The sequence below is a fragment of the Lytechinus pictus genome, chromosome 11, assembly GCF_037042905.1.
Source record: "Lytechinus pictus isolate F3 Inbred chromosome 11, Lp3.0, whole genome shotgun sequence".
In the NCBI taxonomy this organism is placed as follows: domain Eukaryota; kingdom Metazoa; phylum Echinodermata; class Echinoidea; order Temnopleuroida; family Toxopneustidae; genus Lytechinus; species Lytechinus pictus.
This window is the reverse complement of record NC_087255.1, coordinates 24,355,035-24,379,691: the sequence shown is the minus strand read 5'-3', so window position 1 is coordinate 24,379,691 and position 24,657 is coordinate 24,355,035. Positions and strand designations below refer to the sequence as shown.

General features: G+C 37.6%; 1 protein-coding gene across 1 annotated transcript; it reads right to left on the bottom strand.

Moving 5' to 3' along the window:
• Positions 1 to 625: 625 nt before the first annotated feature.
• LOC129272012 (sulfotransferase 1A3-like) lies at positions 626 to 13,348 on the bottom strand. The gene is made up of 8 exons (XM_064106634.1): positions 13,263 to 13,348; positions 11,489 to 11,682; positions 10,316 to 10,464; positions 6,857 to 6,946; positions 6,088 to 6,211; positions 4,148 to 4,242; positions 3,447 to 3,642; positions 626 to 2,511 (listed from the first exon to the last, which is right to left on the bottom strand). Exons 2-8 carry the CDS (start codon positions 11,679 to 11,681, stop codon positions 2,402 to 2,404), a joined length of 957 nt encoding a protein of 318 aa, XP_063962704.1. The 5' UTR covers position 11,682; positions 13,263 to 13,348; the 3' UTR covers positions 626 to 2,401.
• Between the last annotated feature and the right edge of the window lie 11,309 nt (positions 13,349 to 24,657).

The window sequence follows — 24,657 nt, the reverse complement described above, 5'->3', positions numbered from 1 at the left end:
TCCGATTCTATTTAGAGGATTTTTTTTGGAGGGGGCTCGTCGAATTTCAGGCGGAGACAGGTACGTATAATTTATGAAATGAAACGCACTACCAAACATCCCGGCCATATTTTTTTCTCTCTCTCTCTACCCCTCCCCATCCCCGTGGCGTAATGAGCCAACAATTTTGAGGGGGCTAAATATGTCTTAACGGGCAAAATTTAAAAAAAATGTTGCGAGCGAGAGAAGCGAGCGAGCAAAAATTTTGTCATTTTTATTACAGAAGTCATATTTTGTAATAGATTTTGACTTGATATTCAGAAAATAATATATTTTACCCTTCTCTCTTTCCTTTTTTTTTGGTCGTGATTTTTTTTTTGAGGGGGGGGGCAAGCTTCCTCGAGTCCTGAACGGCACTGCACCCTCTCGAATCTCTCCCCCAACATCTCCCTCTCTCTTTGAAGTGCATCTGTTGGCCTATATAGGAACGCATCCCTCAGTTATGCCCGTCTTCTCCATTCGGTTCATAAACAATTCAACCGCGACAGCCATGCAAACTGTTTTTTTCTGTTTAGACCAAATTTGAGTAGCCTAACCCTAACCGGAAATCAGAGAAAACGGTAATGGGCTAAAAGGCAATGAGTCTGCATTGTTAGTAAACGAAGATTTTTTATTTATTATCTCTCTCTCATTTGCAGCAAACGAAATACAAAATCTATTTAAACACAATGGTAATAACCAGTTAACGTATAGGAAACATGCAAACGCAATACAAAATGTCAAGCAATATAATTCTGTTTGAATTTTAGTTTATACTTGCACTAATTCACTGGTGGAAGTGGCCTATCAATTTTACATTAATATCAAAATATTAACACAGTCAAGATGATACAAAAGTTCATAAGCTACAGTGAAAATGGTGTTCAAATTTTTATACAACGTTTAACAATTTCAACAAGTTTAAACGACAGATTTTAATTTAGAAAATTTAAATTTCAATTGATTAAGCATGGTTGTTTAAACTTTTAAACACCTTCTGTAAAATTAATACAATAAACAGCTCTATAAAACAATCAAATGGCGTTTTACACCTGTTGTTATCTTCTGTCACTTACGCAATTTGATGCAAATAAAAATTTCAAACTTGATGCTATTACACCCTTAAAGTTTTTCGTAACAAAATTAGTTTATACACTAGTCGGTGAGAGGGATATTGTTAGTATAGTCTATTTCTGTATGTACGATTTGATAATGTTTTATCAAAAATGTTTAAAATAATACCATCATGCTTGTTAAAACTTTTAAAATCAAACTTGGAATATTACAATGACAAAAAAATGTATTGAGCATACACGTGACCACGTAATGTCATAATTTCAATCGATCGAAATAATCATCGAGGGGTTGGTGGAGGTACTCTACCTTCATTTTTATCTTTGTATTTTCTCTCTTATCATTTAGATTTTTATGAATTTTAATCTGTATGTTCTTCATTGTCATTATTATTTTATATATTTTTTATTCTTAACGACCACTGTACAATATTGTATAATTTGATCACTGTGCAATTGCATAAATCTGAAATACTTCTTTCAGCGATTGTGTGATTTGCTTATGATATTTATACTGTTATTGTATATTTGATTTGAGAGAAGACAATAATAATAATAATGTTTTATTTACCCAGGGCCACTTTAATCATAAGTCAGACTGCTCTTCCAGCGGGCCCTGCATAGCATAACATGTTATTATTACCCCTCTCTCCAGTCTAAATGCTGAGCGCCAAGCAAGAAGGCAGAATGTCCCATTTTTATAAGTCTTTGGTTTGACTCGACCGGGGATCGAACCCACGACCTCCCGTTCATGAGGCGGACGCTCTACCACTGAGCCACCATGCCCGGTTTTTTACAATAACAACATGTTATAAAGTGTCCAAACATTTTTTGTTGTTGTTGACGTTGTACTGTCCCTGTATTTTGCAAATAAAATTTCTTCCATGTATCATCCAACTGGAAAACAGAAAATAAACAAGCCGTTTTTTAATCTTGTAAATAAATCAGAGGGACTCATTTCTGCCACAAAAGTTGAATTTTCGAATTATTCCCCTTTGCTTGAAAAGTGTGCACTCTTCAATATTATATTTTTATAAATCAATTTAGGGGTTGGGGTTGTGTCCCTCCATATATTGAAAGAGGGACTTCACCACCCCCTTCCCCTTAAGGGATTAAAAAAAAACAAATCTTACAAAATCGCCGCTCATATCCTTTTAGTAGACATATAATCAATTAACGATGAAGCAATTTTGACTTTATCAGAAATTAAGATTATGAAGGATTTAAGGGGTACATAATAATTTGGGTTTTTTTAACGGTGAGTTAATCCGACAGATTTTACGATCGTAGTTTAATGTAGACCACGTGTATTACTGGAATACGAATGATAATCCACTATCCTTCATTTTTTCCTGGAATACTCGGTCAAATTCCTCGGTCTGCGCCACTGTGAAAAGATTCTTCCAATCTCCAATCTTTCCTATAAAGTTGAAGAAAACAGAAAAAATACGACCCAACAAAAAGTTGATTTGAATAAAAAGAGAAGTATAACACTGACAATTTTATCAAAATTGGATGTAAAATAAGAAATTTATGAAATTTTAAAGTTTCGCTTAATTAATATGCATATCCTGGTCGGTATGCAAATGGGGAGACTGATGACGTCATCCACTCACTATTTCTTTTGTATTTTATTATATGAAATATAAAACATTATAATTTTTTCTCATTGCCAAGTGAATTAACGATTGATTCCTCCCTGAGCAGGTGGAATTAGCATTGTTTAATACTTTATGGTTCAGTAAAGTTGGTCCTTATTGTCAAATCTGTAGAAAACAAAATATTGTATAATTCAATTAAACCATTCCTTAGAAATTGAAGAAGGAAAAACAAACAAAAAATATATATGATCAACATGGTTATTTCATGAACATAACAAAGTAGTTGTGTAACTTCAATGAAATTTCAGTCTAAACTACGTTTTATAGATAAGCCACGAACGTGTCTGATGATGAATGGACCCCGTTAACATCATGTACCACTGCTATAATAGTAAATCCCCTGTAAATATGGATTTGATTGGCTCCTCACTGTCGGGATATTTTAACAGAAGTTTCCTCAGCAGAGTCTCGTGAACGCCTGATTTTGTTTTTACTGCACTGTGTATAATCTTAATAATATATAGAAAGTTGGCCTAAATTCCGTATTAAGCATCATATTCGATCCGTACCAAATAACCACTTTTTGCTCTCCGAATTTGAAATTCACTCAGTTTTTTTGTTGATATTTTTAAAAACAATTTTCAGGGCATTGTTTTACTTCAAAGCCTTCGTCTTTTTTTTCGGAAGAACCTCCCTCCCCCAACACACACTATCACTGTGCATATACAGAATTATTAGAATATTAAGCCTTTACCTTTTCTGACGTAACTGTTTATACCATAACTTTTGCCATAGTGAATTTTAACAGGATCCTGGCTGTCTGTTTCCATCCGTTTGTACCTCTTCTTCATTTCATCTAAGCTGGTACTTTGAACCACTCTATCGATGACGTCATCAGTAGGGGTTAGATTGAGATGGTTAGCAATGGAAGCCACTGTCTCTCGAACGTTCTGCTCGAAAAGGGGATCAGAGGATAAAATGGCGAAGAACAACATATTAGGAGGTGTAGAAAGAGAATTTTCACAAAATTCACCAGTAGTTTGCACAAAATCCTTCGATTTTATTTCAGAGAAAATGCAAAAGCACCCGATGTCAAGTTCGATTGCTTTGCTCCCTTACTTTCAAGTTTCCTTTTACCCCCCCCCCCCCCTTCTGCCTTATAAAAATCTTTGTACGGCCATGATCGCTGATTTAGACTTTTAGTGAAATCCTTGGTTTTGATTGGCTGAAAAGCACTAGTCTCCAATAAATACGACGGTTATCTGTGACAACTTATCGCAGACAGACTTCATGAGGCTTGGAGAGTCTATAGATCCAATCAATCACTTTAATAACAGTTCTTCTTTTCTTTTTCTTATTTGAATTATCATTCAGATCATAAATTGGTGCAAGTTACATTCTTTTACGCACTATCTGACAATAAATTGAATTGCAGGTTATTAAAATAAATCTTACCGATTTGAGGTCTTCATATTTCAAGAAAAGAACGTTTTCTTCCTCTCGCATTTTCCAGAATTCCAAGACGTGATCAAACCATGACCCGAACATATCTGAAAGGAAATATGTTCCAATGAAGTAACTGTAATTCTGTACTTTTAGCATGTGGTCACGGTCAACTAAAGCTGTACGCAGTCATAATCTACATCAGGGGCCCGATCAGCAGCCAATCAGAATCAAGGTTACCATGGTAGTTACCATAATGGCAAAGTTACAACAGTTGCAAGTCCTTTATGAAACGGGCCCTAGATGGCACCTGCCGTCTATTTGGGATATTATTCGTAATTACAGTAGTACGAATGAAATAATGATATAAAAAAATACGTAATGGAGTCGAGATCGAATAAAAAGAGAGTTTGCGATGTCCTTTCTCGTAATTCCTATTGTCGTTATTATTATTATAACTATTATTATGTTGTAATGTGAAAATGGCTACCCCCATTGGGTTGCATCAGGCTATTTAAATTTGCTGTAGTTTGGTGAACAATGGCTATTGTTCAAAGTGTATTCAGGTATGCATTTAAGCATCCCTGGATATACTTGGCTGGGTTGATCTCTTGACCAATCAAGAGTCAGTTGGGGGTAGCAATAATGTACCCCCAATAGCTGTAGGAGGTTTTCTTTTGAAGCCAGCTAGAGCACAAATTGGCGGGAAGAGGGCAGAAGAGATTGAGCTTTTGAAGAAGAAGGTTGTCTTCCCGTGTTAGTTTCAGTCAAAGTACAAGTGAGTTAATTATTATTGTTATTATACTACTGTATACTTGTAAACTTTGTGTGATCATGTATTTTACTCTTACTAAATAATTATTGATGCCTATGGGATTACTTTATATGAATTTTTAATATGTAAACTGACATATTTTATGCCTCTGAAGTTAAGATTTTTATAAATGTTTTTACACTAATATGCGACTGTAACCACTTACCGTCAGATCTGTTTCATGATGTTGATTGTAGTTTGTTTTATTTTCCCTTTAGCTCAACATAACAATACTGTAATTACCAGAGTGCATTAAACCAGAGATACTGAGAGGTGTGGGCGGTGAGTTATTTTAATTGGATCGTATTGCAATAAAACCTGTCTTTTTATTATGTAATATGCAGGAATTGTTTTTTTTTGCATTTTTTATCCAAACTGCAGTTTAGTTATGGATGATATATATGTATATTTTTATCAACCCTTATGTGTGAAGCAAGAATAAAGAAATGTCATATTGAGACTAATAATCATAATATTGTACAAACTATTTATTAAAAATCTTAACTTCAGAGGCATAAAATATGTCAGTTTACATATTAAAAATTCATATAAAGTAATCCCATAGGCATCAATAATTATTTAGTAAGAGTAAAATACATGATCACACAAAGTTTACAAGTATACAGTAGTATAATAACAATAATAATTAACTCACTTGTACTTTGACTGAAACTAACACGGGAAGACAACCTTCTTCTTCAAAAGCTCAATCTCTTCTGCCCTCTTCCCGCCAATTTGTGCTCTAGCTGGCTTCAAAAGAAAACCTCCTACAGCTATTGGGGGTACATTATTGCTACCCCCAACTGACTCTTGATTGGTCAAGAGATCAACCCAGCCAAGTATATCCAGGGATGCTTAAATGCATACCTGAATACACTTTGAACAATAGCCATTGTTCACCAAACTACAGCAAATTTAAATAGCCTGATGCAACCCAATGGGGGTAGCCATTTTCACATTACAACAATTATTATTATTATTATTGATGTTGTTGTTGTGATTGTTTTTGTTATTATTATTATTGTTGTTGTTGTTGCTATTATTGTTATTATCATTATTATTATCATCATCAATATTATGATCATCGATCCGGCAAATGAAGATAATTCAAACAATGCAGAGAACAAACAACTCTTACATTCCCCTGATAAAGCACCGTTGAAGTACGTTTCCCAAGGGAGGTGCCCATAGCGAGGATCATTCTTCAAGAAATGAAACCATGATGTGAACACATCCTTTGGGTTCCGTGCGACGTAGATGATCTGTTGAAAATAGAGGGCGTTAAAGAGAAAAGAAAATCATAGTTTTGTGCATGTCAAATGCTGCCACCAAGTCTCGTCTCCCATGAGAAGAGATAGAAAATGAGAGAAGAAGAAGGAGAAAGAGGAGGAGAAGAAGAATAAGAAGAAGAAGGAGGAGGATGAGGAAGAGAAGGAGAAAACTGATAACTATTCATTTTCATTTATTCAATGCCAATCATTCGGCTATAAACATATCGGGGGTGCAAAGTCCCCCCACCCCCTGACAAAATTTGTATCACTTTTTCTTTGGTTGTCAGAAAAATAAACCAAGGAGGGTTCCATTTCTTTTTACCTCTTTTTGTTGTTGTTGTCCGCACCCCCCTCCCATCCCGACGAATTTTGCCAGGTATACGCCACTGCATCAGGTGAGACATCACGTTCTTAATGTTCTTATTCTTTGAAAAAAAATAATAAAGGCGAAAATCACGTGTTGTCTTATAGAATCAATCTTTAAGATACTTGATAGTAAATATTAGGAACAATTTCCTTTTACAATAAACAACTCCCTTTGGGACATGCAGTGATGTAGACGGTGTTATAAATTATTTAAAGAGACGAAAAATATTAGCATAAAATTAATCTCAACAAAAAATCAAGATAATTTACCTTCGTCTTTTTCTCATCGACCTGTTTTGGAAGGAATCTGTACCGCAGATGACTTGTAATAATCCGTCGAGATTCAATATTTTTCAACAGCTGGAAAAAAAACAGAACAGAAATGCACTATGATTATATATATGAAGAGCTCAGTTGAAAAGGGGGTTATGTCCATTTTCCATCTAATTTGATTTTTTCTGTCTCAATGTAAAGACTTTTAGTAGCTGTATAAGATGAAATCAAAGAAAAGTTGAATTCCCCATTAAAAAAAGTGAACCAAAATAGCAAAGAATTTTTTTTTCTCAAAAGGGGTTAGGTCCATTTCAGTTTGGTTGCAAAAGGGGTAAAGTCCACAAAGAATTTTTTTTGGAAAATAATATTTTAAAGATATGAAGACAGGACCCAATTTTATGTTCACATGGTAGGATATCATGAAAATTTAGTCTCGCATAAGAATATTGCAATATGGGAGAATAAAAAAAGATGATTTTCTTTGAGTGGACCTAACCCTTTTTGCAACCAAACTCTCCATATATACACAACAAAAAAAGTAAGTCCCCCCTAAATCAAATTGCTGTAACTTTTGAACGGAATTATTTTGAGATATGATATTCCGTAGATGGTTTTCTACACTCATTAAGCAACTCCTGGCGAAATATAAGATTGATCGGTTGAGTCATGCATGAGTAATTAAAGATTGAATTAAAAATGACCATTTTTTGAAAGTCACAAGAGTCGTTTTTCAGGTTGTGCAAATACAAAGTTGGGCAAATGTTGTCTTTAGGTGAATTTTATGGTGTTATCCTGTTTTAATATCCATCATTTAGCCACTCCACACACAATTTTGATATCATATGTTCATGGTTGAGTGAGCACAATGTATTGCAGGGGCCGCGGAAGTGAGGGGGGGCTGGGCGGGGAGCTTCAGTCCCCCCCCCCCCACTTTTTTCCAAAAGCATGTACAAAAAATGTAAAAATGACCATACGATTGTGATTTTTTGCATGGTCAGCCCCCCCCCCCCCCCCACTTTGAAAACCCTTCCCCGGCCCCTGTATTGTGACGTATCATCATAGGGGTTTATGGTAGTATCCTCTACAACTTGTTAGATCATGTTAAAATTTGAAAATGTTGGTGGCTACCCCGATTATAGGCCCCTCCCCCATTTTAAAATTCTGGACCCACCACTGATTTGTCCATAAATTAAACTGATCATGAGAAATTGTTAGGAAAAGAATACATTTATGCAGTATAAAGAGTGTTCATTCCTAAGTTTTCGAATGTGCTCGCTCAACCATGAAAATGTTTAAAGTTCGGAAAGTGTGCGGTGATAGAAATGATGGATGATAAAACAATAGCAATTTAAGTCTTATTTGAAACCGAATTTGCCCCCAATATTCACTTTATTACCCTTTAAAATGAGTCTGTGACATTGAAAATACCAATTGTCCAACTTTGATGCGTGCTCACTCATCCATAAATAACCAAATCGATTTCATTTTTGCACAAAATTCTGCCCATAGGTTGATAAACATTACTGCCAAATGACATTGCTAAAGACAGCCGTGAAAAAAGTTCCACCATATTGAATAAGGGGTTACTTATTCTTAAACATGTGCACCCATAATGTACACAAGTCTATGAGAGACGAAGTCAATATTTTAACAAATATGAAATGAGGGTTTGTTTCATGGACGGTTTTTGTTACTTCTGCCAATAGTTATTTCATGAAACTTCGTACATGGCTTCAGAGTAACACTATCCAAAAGGCGCGCACACCAAAATAACCATTCGATACGACACAGAGTGGGGCCAAGGCCTTGAACTTTCTTCTCATTTGCATAATTTTCGAATATTGTGTGCTCACTGATGCATTAAACATCGGGATTCTCATAAAAATCAAATCAAATGAACTATGCAAGGAGGTTTGTGACAGATATCCATAGTAACAAATTGCATTTTTTCCAATTAACGTAAAAAAGAGCTAATCGCATTCCACATGTTCATTCAAGCGTGGATATTTAATTAAACGCCTTTGAATCATTGAAGCATGTTAATTGGTCATGAACATAACGAAAAGGTTGAGAAAAGATCATTTTCAGTTCCCAAAATGAACCAATACTTGCCTATGATATTTGAAAATCGTATTTTTTGTTTTCCATAAATGTTCATTGAACCTGAAACGATGAATATTGTTGAAGAAACTCTTCCAAAAATAACTGTCATCATATTCTATCATTTTTATTGATATAAATGTGTAAAAAATCAAATTATAGCAAATTTGGACTTGTGTTTATTCAACCGTGAAATTTAGTCAAAAAAGTTGTATCGTCTTTTAGAGAGTACCTTTTACAAGCCTTCTGACTATCTTTTATGATGAGAATGTGGAATTAGTTCCAATAAAATTGAATCAAAGTCATGATATTTGGCTTGTGACTTTTGAAAAGTGACATTTTTGCCTTCTGACGGTGCTCGCTGAAGCATGAAGTGAAATACGTCCATAACGTTTACTCAGAGGGTAGCTTATAAAATTACCTACACGCTCATGTAAAAATATATTAAAAACTCGCATTGGTTCGGAAATTATTGATGTTTGTTTAAGGGGGGACTTACTTTTTTTGTTGTGTATATATATATATATATATATATATATATATATACACTACCGTACCTAAGGGGGGCATACTGCCCCCCCCCCTGACGAGTCACAACTCATGCAAAGGACGTATCCCTGCCCCCCCCCCCCCTGACGAGTCAAAACTTATCCCTGACGAGCCACAAGTGGCCCCCTTCTTTGAACTTGAAGACCTTTTTTTTTTTTTTTTGCTTGTCAATTTTTTTCTGGTGCGAAATGTCCTTTACTTGTGGTTGAAGACCCTTTTTTTGCCCCCCCCCCCCCTTGGAAAATCCTAGGTACGCCACTGTATATATTTATATATTTAATATATACATGTATATATATATATATATACGGCAGTGCTATGTATTTATATATATGTACTACACTTTTTCTGAGATAGTGAAATTCAACTGAAACAAAATCGTTCTACATTGTGTACATGTCAAAACTACATAAAATGTTATGAGATTAATATGAGATCAAGTTCGCCGTGATAATGAATAAACGACTAAATGAATTAATTTGAATTATTCAAATAAAATTTTATACAAATCTAGGTGTGAGATATGACATGTAAATCAGCTTGGGACCATGACATGCTTGGGTAACTCTTTTGTTATAAAATGAGTGGGAATAGAGAACGATGGTAGGCGTTGCTTAAAATCAAGCTTCCCTTGAATTTATATTCTTTTTTGTTTAATTAACGAGGCAGAAAAATAAATGTCTCTGCCACGTCGGCCTTAACCCAGACTTTTTCTTCTTCTTTTTTTTTTAACTTCTACTTTGTTTAAATTTTATTTTATTTGTTTAATTTTTTTCATTATAAATGCTTGATCTGTCCCTGCTTTACCTTATACATGTAAGAATATTTTGATCTCTCCTTCCCGACGTCATGGATGAGAGCGAATTCGATATGGACGATTGATGAACGTCTATTGACTCTCTCAGCGTCTCCATCAGCAAGCAGAAAATTGACTATCTCGTTCATCCAGTGCGTACCTTTAACAAATATTGTTTTTGAATGATTCCACGGCATTTGGTCCGGTGAAAATCCTGACCAAACCCTGAATTTAACCCTATATACCCTACTCTAAACCTATTACTATAATTATAGGTTTAGGGTAGGGCATATAGGGTTACATTCAGGGTTGAAGTTAATCATTCGATTATATATAGCGGGGCAATTGTCACCGGACCAAATGCCATGGAATCATTCAAAACAAATATTATGTATATATGTATGTATGTATGTATATATATATATATATATATGACTCATGAGAAAGAGACACATATCTCACCAACAAATAAGTGCGAGCGCGAAGTGCGAGCTGAAATCTTTTAGTATACTAACCTGAAAACAGGAAAAGGGTACCTGTTTAGGACTGTTTGTAGTAACTCATGAGGATGATACATGATTTATCTCACTAACATAGATAATGCGAGTGCCGAGAGCGAGCAGAATTTTTTTATATTCTGACCTGAAAGCTTGATATTCTAAGCATTATTGGTACCAATGAATAAGATGAGTATCTAAAAGAACAATAGATACGAGCGCGAAGCATACGAGCTGAAAATGTTGATATTTCGATCTGAAAAACATTGACATGATTGAGATTGAGATGATATATCATTCATATACATGTACATGAATTATTGGTATATGAATATTTAAGAACTTTAAAACAAAATAATGTAATAATTGGATGTATTATTTCTTTCCACTAATTTAGAGATTTTGTGGGGGCAATCGCAGGTTCTTTTGTTTTGAATTAACCCACCCCCCCATCCCACCTCAGCATTTTGTTAATGGATTCCTCACGCCATCTTGCATCTATGCAATTTTGCCGCGCATGATCGCATCATTGCCTTTGGTGAAAGTTAGTGAAACATGCTCCTCTTATATAGTTTTCAAGTTGTTGAATATGGTGTTGACAAGGAAGTACATTGTCTCCATGTTTATTTTAAGTCAATGCTGGAGATTGGATTTTACCAAACCCAAAGAGAGTATAAATATAGTTACCACTCTTTGGATAAGTAACGATAAAGACATCATCTTGTCGAATCTGGAAACTTCTGATTTCCTTGAGGGCTTCGACTCTGACTGCTGGAGGAAAAGTAATACCATCATACGTGTTTAGTGATTGGAGGTCATCTTTGGTAAGTACTTCCGGTTCAAATTCTAACCCAGAAATATCCCCATCTGTTGTCGCCATCCTTAGAAGAGACAAAAGAGAGACGGTAAGGAGAGTGTCATGGAGCTAACCATGGAGAAGTTCATAGTGAAATAGAGATTGATATAAAATTATGTATAACAAACCAATTGGATGGATTAATTGGGATACGTAGCTTTAAGTTGTTTCTGATGTGAAATGCCCGCGGATTAAGATTTAATAGCTCACTCGCTATGCCCGATCACCATTAAATACTTCTTGTGTTATTGAGCTATAACAAGTGGCGGCATCAGGATTTTTAAATTAGGGGGTGGGGGAAGGCGGACACGATTTTTTTGTATCATTGTTTCACAAAATCTAGCGCGAAGTGCGAGCTGAAATTTCTAATATAGTACACTGGCGTACCAAATTTTTCACGACCAAGATAAAAGAGAAAAGGAAAGAAATTAAAGAAAGAAGGGTAAAATATAACAATTTCCTGATTATAATGTCAAAATCTATCACAAAATTCGATATTTGCAATAAAAATGTCGAAATTTTTGTTAGCTCGCTTCGCTCACTCACAACTTTTGATTAATTTTGCGCGATACGCCATATCTAGCCCCCCTCAATTATTTGTTTTGGCTCATTACGCCACTGTAATATATACTGATCTGAAAATGGACCTGTTAAGGATTGTTTGCAGTTACTCAAGATAATACCTCACCAAATAAATTTGGACAATGGATTTTTAAGCCCCATGTTATCCTAATGAGCAGATCATTAATTGATTGACAGCCACTGCGAGTGCAATGCGTGATCGAAAGTTTGAATTTATATAATGGCCTGAAATATTTGTGTTAGTGACTAATATTGTTGGGAACTAACAGTCAATGGATTAGAAAATTTTCCATTATTTGAAGAGTGAAAAGGGCTGTTTTAAAGCACTCCATCTCGAGTAGGATGCTTAATAGCATAATTTTGCTAGACATTTTTTTTCTTCAGTTTTCAAAATTTCTGGGGGAGCAAGTGGAAGGGGAGCGTGCCCCCACACATGGTGCCACTACTGACTACTACTACTACTACTACGACTACTACTTTACACGTACTGCTACTGCTACTACTACTACTACTATTACTACTACTACAACTACTACTTTATACGTACTTCTACTACTACTACTACTACTACTACTACCATGATTACTACTACTACTACTTCTACTACTACTACTACTACTACTACTACTACTACTACTACTACTACCACTATTATTACTACTACTACTACTACTACTTCTTCTACTACTACTACTACTACTACTATTACTACTACTACAACTACTACTAATATTACTACCACTACAACTACTACTTTATACGTACTGCTACTACTACTACTACTACTACTACTTCTTCTATTACTACTACTACTACTACTACTACTACTACTACTACTACTACTACTACTACTACTATACTTATTCTTCTTTCATGTCTTCTACTTCATAGAGGGTCACAATTCATATCTGTATTATCTTGTATTTACATATCACCAAAACAAATGTTGCTCACGCGAGCTACCACCGTGTATATATTAAAAAAAAACAATTTCATAAATGTGTATTATCGATCAAAACTTACTTTTAAATCGGCAAATTAATAGAAGTAAAAGCATTCACTCCAATAAACAAGAAGGCTACGAATCATTGTACAACAGAACTATACATGCACACGCCCAGGCGATCGATTTCATTTTTTGCTTCATAGCATGAACTGCGCATCTAAAATCAACTTGGACTTTAGATGCAAAAAAAATCAAGTGAAAATCGCGATACTAGATTACTGGGCCTTTTCTGAAATTGAAAATAATGTCCTTTACAATAGAGGTTTAGGAAAGGTCCGAATCGAATTCGCATGTAAATTAGACCTTCCATTCCCGATGCGGGAGTACCGTTTCTTTTTATCAAAATGGTAAGAAATATTGTTCATTAATTATGAAGATTTTATTTAATAAACATTATTATTGAGAATTCGATCATTCATTCTAAATTGCTGTTGATTTTGATACTGCCCTTGTATTAACCCATAAAAAACTTTATTCACCGGTGTGTTGGCTCAGTTGGTAAAGTATCCGTTTCGTAACCGTGAAGTCGGAGTGCAAGCTCCGGCAAAATCAGACTGCTCCCTGTTTGGCGTCCAACGATTTAAAGGGGATGTTCAACCTGCATGACAAAAAGTTTATTGCAAAAATAGCAGAAAAATATTTAAAAACTATTGTTGCAGGTTTGAATAAAATCCATCAAAGATTTTAAAAGTTATTAGAACTTTATTTTTTTTATTTGTGATGTCACATGCGAGTAGCTTCTGTATCGTGAATTAAAAAAATCAATGAAATGTCATTTTCTAAAAAATAGAAAATGTGTTTTACTGTATTTTGAGTATCTCAACAAATGATTTCACACCGACTCCTGAAAGGAGAATATGTTTAGTTATGAACCATATATCACATATGGGGAAGCTACTCGTATATGACGTCACAAATCAAAAACTTAAAATTCTAATAACTTTCTTAATCTTTAATGGATTTTCCTCAAACCTTCACCAATATTGTTTATTACTTTTTCTGCTATATTTACAAGAAACTTTTGGCAGGGGGGAACTTCTTCTGTGGCAAAGCTCATGATTATGAATATCAATGTTTGTACATGTATGTATATACAGGTGGGTGTTTCATTAAGCTGTTCGTAATACCCCCTTTACAACAGATAAAGTACCCGCTGCGTTCTTGAAGTTCAGAAGAAACCCTACTAGGACGTAGCGCAAACTTTGTTTGATTATCTTGATGTGAAATTTTCACGTGCGTGCATGCCACGTTATTCCCGACCTTTCGTTGGAAGAACGCGAACGCATATTTACGACGTTAGTTGATTTTAGAAGTGACTTTTGGGCCCGTCGTCATGGTCGTAAAACTCTGTCCTGCAATGCAAATTGTGTGACATGAATTTTTTTTTCGTTTTGCATCTGGAACGGAAACATTCAACTTGCGTTTCGTGTGCAAAATTCTGGTTGCTACTATGGTAACAGCGATATATCCGATTTAGGACGACTTTCCAAATCCACATTTGGTTCCTCCCAGAGCTCGAGAGGCCGCCCGGGGGGCCCACTTCCATTGAAGAGTGGATACCAGGCGCAACCACGCGTAAAAAGGGACCCAGGTAACAATACAGCGTTGGACCAACGTTGGATCAACGTTGGGAATTTTTTTCCCAACGTTGCCTCAACGTTGGCAGGCCAACGTTGCATCATCGATAGAAGTGCACGCGCATACATCGTCAGACCAACAACATTTCCAACGTTAGTTCAACGTTGTCCAGCAACAATGTTTCAACGTTGTCTGGCAACGTTGATCCAATGTTGGCTAAATAGTCAAATACAACATTGCTACAACGTTGGTAAGCAACGTTGTATCATCGATAGAAGTGCACGTCCATACATCGTCAGACCAACAACATTTCCAACGTCAGTTCAACGTTGTCCACCATCAATGCTCCAACGTTGGTATAATGTCGGCTGAGTCATCAATAACAGCGTTGCTGCAACGTTGATGGGCAACGTTGAAGCAGCGATGGACGTGCACTTGCATACATCGTCAGTCCAACTATGTTTACAACGTTGGTTCAACGCTGTCCAGCAACAATGCTCCAACGTTGTCTGGCAACATTGCTCCAACATTGTTACAACGTTGTCACAACGTTGCTCCAACATTGCTCCAACGTTATTCCAACGTATGGCAGTAATTAACAAAACATTAATTGGTTTCAAGGTGAAGTCCACCATTACAACTCTACACTCAAATCTTTATCATCATATGTCTTATCCTATCCTAAAATCCTACATCCTAATCCTATATCCTATTCCTATCATCCTACACCTATCCACTGTAACCTGTCATTGACTCCTATATATAGAGCAACTTTGCTATACTTGGCAGAATACAGTTAATATCATTTTCCACACTTAACCTTGAATATTTCACTTAGAATAATATGTTTTGATTATATATGATATGGTAATGGAGCCACATACTTTTCTGAAACTTTTCATGGTGGAAATATTGAATAAACATAAATACTCTAATTATTATAGCAATATTACCTAAAATTTTGGTCATTTACTGATGTAATGAATATTCATGAGTGCATAATCATTGTCCAGATGAGGCAGGTATGGCAGCGTTGGTCCAATGTTGGTCCAACGTTGGGTGACGTTGATCCAACGTTGGTATAATGTTGGTCCAATGTTGATGGAAAGTTGATTCAACTTTAGTCCAATGTTAGTCCAACGTTGGCGTAAACGTTGATTCAATGTTTGTCTAATATCGGTTAAATGTTGTTGTAACGTTGATTCTTTGTTGGTCTAATTCTAAACAAATCCAACGATGCGCCATCTCCATCAAACAGTTTTCAACACTGTGCCATCATCATCTGTAATCTGTTCATGATTCTATCAAAAAACATTACAACTATTATTACAGCTATTCATTTCTTTTCATTCTTTCTGTTACAAGTCTCTTCACATAATTAAGAGGAATCAAGAGAATTACGTGTGATATTTATTGAGGCCTTTGTAGCATTCAAACTTTTTTGACATCCTCTTTTTCTCAAACAAGACTAATACCAAAAAACATATATGCATATGTAATAAGAATTAAGATGTATTACATTTTCTTGCGAGTTGCAATCTCTGTTTCTGTCTACAATTGTTTAATGACTCGGTATGCAATGCCAATTGCAACGTCAGTAATCATCACAAAAACTCACATGTGTAATTGCAGTCTCTCAGTATTTACAAAATCTAAAAAGGAGGTCGCGTAACTTGGCCTCACTCAGAGTAACGTAGCTACTGCCTACTGTAACTAAAGAGTGCCTCTTTTTGATTAAGATAGAAGTCAACTGATATCTCAATATGCATGGCCATGGCCTAGTCTCGCTCGTGCCATAACTACTAAATGATATTTCAGCGTCAAGTGTAGCATGCCTCACATAGCAACTACAGGTTTGACTGCAGTTGGAAAACACTCGGTCCAGGCTAGGCCAGGCAGGACCGACCAAGTCAATTCAAGGCAGCGTATAATAAATAAGGCAGGAATGCCAGGTAGCAAGTCATTTGGGTGATTTCAAGTACGGTGTACGGTGTTGAGAGCGTGAAAGGGCTGCTGAACTGAGCTCCAACACCAAGCGTAATATTATTTTTCATTGAAATGTATTAAAACTCTAATGATTTGCTCTCATCTTAAATGTAAAAGATAATTTTACGGAGATGGTTCGTCGTGTTCGCCCCCTGTTCGTAATAGCTACAGTTCATCAACACCAACACTGAACTTTAAATCACGATTCTCCCAATCCCTGGGGTACGTCGGTGTTGCTGAATGGGGAAATTGCTTGTAGATCATCAACACCATGCAGCCACAGTGCAGTGTTGGGTTCAGCAGATGACAATCAACACCAGCCTTCAACACAAACTGCCGGAAATACACCATATTTTCCGAGGTCAATCTTAACACCAGCCTGATTCAAGTACGGTGTTGTCACAACACCAACACTAACCCAGGGAGCTCCGGCCCGCTCAGCGGGCCGGAGCCCAGGGGCTTACCGTGTAATTCACCATACCCACGGTAGTAGCGTGAAGTATGGTCTAAATAATTATCCGAATAAATAGTTAAAACAGAAATTAAGCACTTACCACGATTATATGGATGAAGGTCTAACGATTGGCAGCTTCCTGACATCGAGGCACAGACTGGAACCTCAAAAAACGAAAAAGTTATGTCGCGGTAGCTCTCCTTCTTTCAGAATTCATAGCAAAATGGCCGTTCGAGACCGGTACCGAGGGTGTAGGGCGCATGCGCGAATTTGACAAAGTCTATATCATAGAGATGTATACTAATGCACTAGTGCTATTAGTCTCGGTCTCAATCGGCCATTTTGTTTTGAATTCTGAAAGAGGAGAGCTACCGCGACAGAACTTTTCGTTTTTTTAGGTTCCAGTCTGTGCCTCGATGTCAGGAAGCTGCCACTCGTTAGACCTTCATCCATATAATCGTGGTAAGTGCTTAATTTCTGTTTTAACTATTTATTCGGATAATTATTTAGACCATACTTCACGCTACTACCGTGGGTATGGTGAATTACACGGTAAGCCCCTGGGCTCCGGACCGCGCAGCGGGCCGGAGCTCCCTGGGTTACACTCACACGTATTGCCAGGTTAGTATTAGTATACTAACACCAACACCAACACCAACACCAGATTTCAACACTGTACGTACTTGAATTTTGAAAATCATCCAATGACTGTTGCCTTGCCATTGGTATCGCATACTCGTTCCCACTCACACGTATTGCGAGGTTAGTATTAGTCACTCACACAAGCTAATTACGAGGTTAGTTAGTATGTTATACTGTGCAGTGACTGGTGTTAAGTACTACTTTACTACTACTTACAGTACACGAATATACTAGCGTCGGACTGTACGCACACAGAAGCTGACTCCGGGATCTTTCGGAGGGGATCAATGGTTGCAGTTACCGATTATCTGCAAGTGCAAAGAAAATTCAACTGTAGATTGTAGGTCCTAAATATACAGCTTATAAGTACTGTTCCAGATCACTAGATATTCTGGAATTTACTTATCTATATCCACTATCCAGTCCAAATTCTGCCAGATTCTTCAAGTTCAAAATTGAAGGAAGCAGACTACACAGACATGACAGAAGGAGTCCGACGTCGCGACTAATTCTGCGCATCAGAATAGTATGGTGTTTTTAAATAGGCACATTTGATGCTTGTATTTCCTTCTTCAATTTCTTCTAGTTATGTGACGGTAGGCCTATGACATATCTCGTACTTACTGTGAAAGGCCTTGCCAGCTGCAAAGGATCGACGAGGGCGTTTCTGGAAATTCTGGTCTTGAACTACATTTTTTTTCTTGTTTTTCTTCTTTATTTTCTATATTAATCGACACATTTGCATCCCCAGGTGCATGCAGCCTCTCTATTCTACCCCATCTTTATTTTTGTTTTCCCCTTAGACTTAGTTTTAGTTCCTCTTTCCCTTCCCATTATTTTCCTTCTCTCTCGATTTCTTTTCCCCTTATTGCTGGGGGATACCAAGGGTGACATGGATAGACAAGCAAACTTACTTGATCGACCCCCCCCCCTTGGCCCCATTGGAAATTATGCCAGTAGTCTTGTCTTGTCTTGGGTTAAGTCGGCATATGCAGACTTGCTGTACTCCGCCAACTTTATCAATTATCAATTCTCCAATGAACCAGTTTCTAACGTTCTCAACACTGTGTATATTATGCCAGGATATTATGTTGACTGTCAAACAAATATCCAACAAACTATAGTTTCCAACATTGTGTCAATGTTAACTGTCCAATAAACTATTCCAATTACGCTGTCCACGTTGTGCCATTGTCCGTTGTTCAACAACTCTCCATCAAACTAGTTTCCAACTTTGTCAACGTTGTGCCATTGTCGACTGTCCAACAAATCTCCAAGAAAATAGTTTCCAACGTTGTTCCTTTGTCGGTTGTTCAGCAACTCTCCATCGAACTAGTTTCCGACGTAGTCAACGCTGTGCCTTTGTTGGCTGTTCAACACCTATCCAATCAAACACGCGTTTCCAACGTTGTGACGTTGTTGGCTGTCCAACAAATCTCCAACACACTAGTTTCCAATGTTGCCATTGTCTGTTGTTCAACAACTTTCCAACGTTGCCAACGTTGTGTCATCGTCGACTATCCTACTGATCTCCAATCTACCAGTTTCCAACGTTGTGCCAGTGTCAGTTGTTCAACAACTTTCCATCTAACTAGTTTCCAGCTTTATCAACGTTGTGTCATTGTATACTATCTAACTAATCTCCAATCTACCAGTTTCCAACGTTGTGCCATCGTCGACTATCCAACAAATCTCCATCGAACTAGTTTCTAGCTTTGACAACGTTGTGCCATAGTTGGTTGTTCAACAACTTTCCATCGAACTAGTTTCCAACGTTGCCAACCTTGTGTCATCGTTGACTATCCAACTAATCTCCAACCTACTAATTTCCATCGTTGTGCCATTGTCGACTGTCCAACAACTCTCCAACTAACAAGTTTCCAACGTTGCCAACGTCGTGTCATTGTTGATTGTTCAACAACTTTCCAGCGAACTAGTTTCCAACGTTGCCAACGTTGTGTCTTTGCTGGCTGTCAACAACTATCCAATCAAACGTGTCTCCAACGTTGTGACATTGTCGACTGTCCAACAACTCTCCAACTTACTAGTCTCCAACGTTGTGCCATTGTCGACCGTCCAACAAATCTCCAACAAACTAGTTTCCAACTTTGTCAACGTTGTGCCATTGTCGGTTGTTCAACAACTTTCCAGCGAACTAGTTTCCAACGTTGCCAACGTTGTGTCTTTGCTGGCTGTCAACAACTATCCAATCAAACGTGTCTCCAACGTTGTGACATTGTCGACTGTCCAACAACTCTCCAACTTACTAGTCTCCAACGTTGTGCCATTGTCGACCGTCCAACAAATCTCCAACAAACTAGTTTCCAACTTTGTCAACGTTGTGCCATTGTCGGTTGTTCAACAACTTTCCAGCGAACTAGTTTCCAACGTTGCCAACGTTGTGCCTTTGCTGGCTGTTCAACAACTATCCAATCAAACGTGTTTCCAACGTTGTGACATTGTCGACTGTCCAACAACTCTCCGACTAACAAGTTTCCAACGTTGCCAACGTCGTGTCATTGTTGATTGTCCATCATCTTTCCATCAAACTAGTTTCCAACGTCGATTCAACGTTAATCCATCAAGTTTTCCCAACGTCCAACGACTTTCAAGTTTCCAACGTGGAGCCAACGTTGGCTTGTTACCTGGGGAACGAGCGGGTAAGTACGTTACGTATAGGCCTATGTAACGTTATAAAGGTGTCAAAAACGATGATTAAAATACTTTAAAAAGGGATATATTTCCAATACTTGTAGGGTTTCACAAGCCAAATACTTGTTAAAAGATCCATTTTCATAATCTGGAGAAGACTTGCTTCCCTTGTTTAGGGTACTTTTCGAAACCCCATGGTCGTGCCTGGTATCCACTCATCAATGGAAGTGGTCCCCTGGAATTTCAATCTAATCCCCCATTTCTGGGGAAAGTAAAACATATAGCCCATTACATCGTGTGCTAGAGGCGTATCGTTTGTGTAGAAGAAGTAAACAAAAGAAACAAAAGAAACCCGCATGTTCAAACGTATTGCATACGCTGTGTACATATCAACGCATTCGAAATGGTTTCGACTGGAGAGGTGATCTGACCCGTGGAATCAATTGCCAGTCATCCACCAATAATATACATTAAATGCAATATCGATTCGATGGACTGTAATGATCTATATCTAAGCCTTAATTCAGTAAGTTTTTCCTCACTCAATATGTACTCGATTTCTTTGAAAAACCACTTTCTTATCCATGTCATATTCTATTTTAGGTCCTGCATTTCGAATATCTCCAGCCATCAGTCGTAATATACATGCATGTATGGTGGGTGTCGCGGAAAAGGATTTTGCACACGAAAAGCAGATCTGTAGGGCCTGTAACCCCCTGTAACACAAAGCTTAGCATTGATTGTAGAGCAGTTTTCTACGTTTGATTCTATTGACTATAATGCACAATCAATCTTAAAAATCAAGTGTATGATTAAGCGTTAACTTCTGTGTTAGGGAACCCTAATATTAGCGTCCGTGAGGTTTGCGAAAGGTCCCAACTGTGAAGGTGTGTGTTGTGCCCACAAAGTAATTCTGCGCGCAGAACCGGTCTATACTGCGTCGAAGTGGTTCCCGCTGCGTTCTGACTACATCCAGCAGACTGTGCGACTTGCTTTTTCTCGTCCATTTGGACGAAGCGCCAACTGATACCCCATTACACTATATAAAGCTACGTCCATGCCGTTCTTGTCGCGTCAAAGAAAAAATGGCAATGACGCAGTGGGAATTGCTACAGCGTACTGAGAGCTTAGCGAGAACTGTTGTTGACGTGGTATAGTCTGCATGATCTCTGGAGACCAATTTTCCGCCATGTGGAATTTAACATGTCCAAAGTCCACGTAGCGGGAGCACCGTCTGAACAGTGCGTAGTTACGACGCGCAATAAGGACCTACTTACAGCTCCGCCGACGTAGCATAGACATTGAGAACACTGGACGAACGTGGCAACCACTCTGTCCATGTCTACTGTACTCACTGTACTGCTACTACGCGGCCATCTCGCACATCCAGTTGGCGCTACGTCCAAATAGACGAAGTTACAACAAGTACAGCAATCTGCTGGATGGTGAAAGAACGTAGCGGGAACCGCTTCGACGCAGGATGAACCGCTTTTTAGCGCAAAACAAACCTAGACTGCTAGAGGGAATTTCAGAAAAACCTGGCGTGGACGTAGCATGTACTTGACAATTTCACTTTAAAAAAAAATCAAATGAAGCTGGCGCCGGGTGCTAGGTTATCTTCGGAATTTCAACAACGTAGCGGGAACTTCACTGTATAGGACGTAGTGACACCTGAATGTGCGTGGCGGCCTCGCAGTAGAAATGGACAGAGTTGTCAACCACGTCTATGCTACGTCGTTGGAGCTGTTAGTAGGTCCTAAGGAGGTCCTTGCTGCGTCATTACTATGCACTGTTCAGACGGCGCTCCTGCTAAGTGGAAAATTGGTCTCCGGAGATCATGTAGACTATGCCACGTCTATAACAGTTCTCGCTGCGCTCTCAGTACGCTGTAGCAGCTCCAAATGCTTCATGGCCATTTTTCAAAGACGTAACGAGAAATGCATGGACGTAGCGTTGGTGTAAAAATGACTGTTGAACCTTCCTCACGCGCTAAATAACCACCAACTGACATTTCATGGTGAATATCATTTACCACAAGAAAGGATCACCAGTCGTTCTTAAAGTCGCTCTTAACTTACGAACGGCTTTATAAAACGCGCCCCCCCCCCCCCTGGAAATGAACTTTGCCTATGTATGATCAACACTGAAAATGAACTTCGATCATTTGAACTTCGATCATTTCAAGAACCACCACTTCACATAAAACGTAACCAAACAAATATTTCATCGCTTTATGTCAAACATGGAAAATGATAGATGCGCATGGGTCACCGCTTTTATGGCTGTTAATAATTAATTCCTGAACAATTTCTAAATAGTGATGATTAAAGGATAAAGTCTACCCCAACAAAAGTTTGATTAAAAAAAAACCCGACCATAATGCTCAAAATTTTGTGATTTGATGATGAAGAGTATTTTTTTTTGCCACATCTACAAAAAAATGAAATCATGATTTATGATTCATACCATGAAATGCAAAAGAAATGGTGATCGACATCTAGGACTTTCTCATTCGCATATCAACTATTTTGTGAAAATTTGAAATGTCATAACGTTCTTCTCTAACATCCAAAATTCGATGAAATTTTCAGCGTTATATTCGTCTGAATGTTCTCTTTTAATACGAATCAGTTTTTGTTGGGGTGACCGGTGTGTTGGCTCAGTTGGTAGAGCGTCCATCTCACAACCGGGAGGTTAGGGGTTCGAAACCCGGCCGCGTCAGACCAAAGGACGTTAAAAGATTAAAGGAATAGAGCCTCATCGACCTGGCGCTGCACAGCGGCTGTCGGGCCCTCGATCAATTGGACAAAGCAATTTTTCGGAGTAATTCATTTCATGTCTATTTCGAACAATAATGTATGGATTTTTCATCTTCTTATTCATCCTGAAGCTTGCCCTTGTCCAGTAATTGAGATCAGGGAAGAAAAGAATCTATTGAAGGTTTTTATTGCCTCCTTTTCGTTCCTTAGACACCCCCCCCCCCCCCCCGATTATCATTAAAGGGGTACACCAAACTGAAAATTGAAAATAATATAAGATATTTATGACATTTATTTTGTTTTTGAATAATTTCGGTGAAATAATTCTATGCATGTATTCATGAATATGCACTGAGCAATCTAATAGCTAGTGGTGTAATATTCGCACTTATTCTTTTGTATATTATTATAGAATTATACATATAATCTAATTTTTCCCTCCCAGAATGAAAACAAAAAATGAATTGAAAACTGATTTAATGTGTACGATAATCATTGCTGCAACCAATTTTGTTACAAGACATAAATTATCATACACAGTTGAATGAAATCTTTAAAAAAAAATCAATGTAATAACATAAAAAAGGAATGTGTGGGCATGAAACCGTCCGCATACATTCGTAATTCCGAAGCTTCGTTATCATGGTTATTCCGAAGGTTCGGATATTCCGTAGGTTCGTTATTCCGAAGGTTCGTATTTCCGAAGGTTTGTAATTCCGAAGGTTCGTAAGTCCGAAAACGAAATGAGGTTCGTAATTCCGAAGGTTCGTTAGTCCGAAAACGAAGTGAGGTTCGTAATTCCGAAGGTTCGTTAGTCCGAAAACGAAATGAGGTTCGTAATTCCGTAGGTTCGTTAGTCCGAAAACTAATGATTAACGAACCTTATTTCGTTTTCGGATTATATAACGAACCTTCGGAACAACGAATCTTATTTCGTCTTCGGATTAACGAACCTTCGGCACAACGAACCTTATTTCGTTTTCGGATTGACGAACCTTCGGAACATCGAACCTTATTTCGTTTTCGGATTATCGAACCTTCGGAATAACGCCACATATGTTCGGATTAACCAACCCTTTTACGTTTTCGGATTAACGAACATCGAGGTATAGGCAATTTACGTGTTTCGGAATTACGAACCGTCGGAATAAAGCACCTTCGGAATTACGAACCCTCGGGATTACGAAGTGTAACCGAAACCGTCAGCCTACCTATAATTGTATATTCATGACGGAGTGCATATAACCGTTTTCACAAAATATTGCTAATTTGTTTGGAAAATCAATACCTTCGCTATTTATCAGATTTTGATGAAATTTTCAGTGTTTTACCAAGTTACAA

Excerpts from the sequence above, each read along its gene's own strand:
- LOC129272012 (XM_064106634.1), bottom strand. The coding sequence starts at position 11,681 with ATGGCGACAACAGATGGGGATATTTCTGGGTTAGAATTTGAACCGGAA. Across the intron at positions 10,465-11,488 it reads CGTTACTTATCCAAAGAGTG|GTACGCACTGGATGAACGAG; the intron begins GTAACTATATTT and ends TATTTGTTAAAG. Across the intron at positions 6,212-6,856 it reads TCGATGAGAAAAAGACGAAG|ATCATCTACGTCGCACGGAA; the intron begins GTAAATTATCTT and ends TATTTTCAACAG.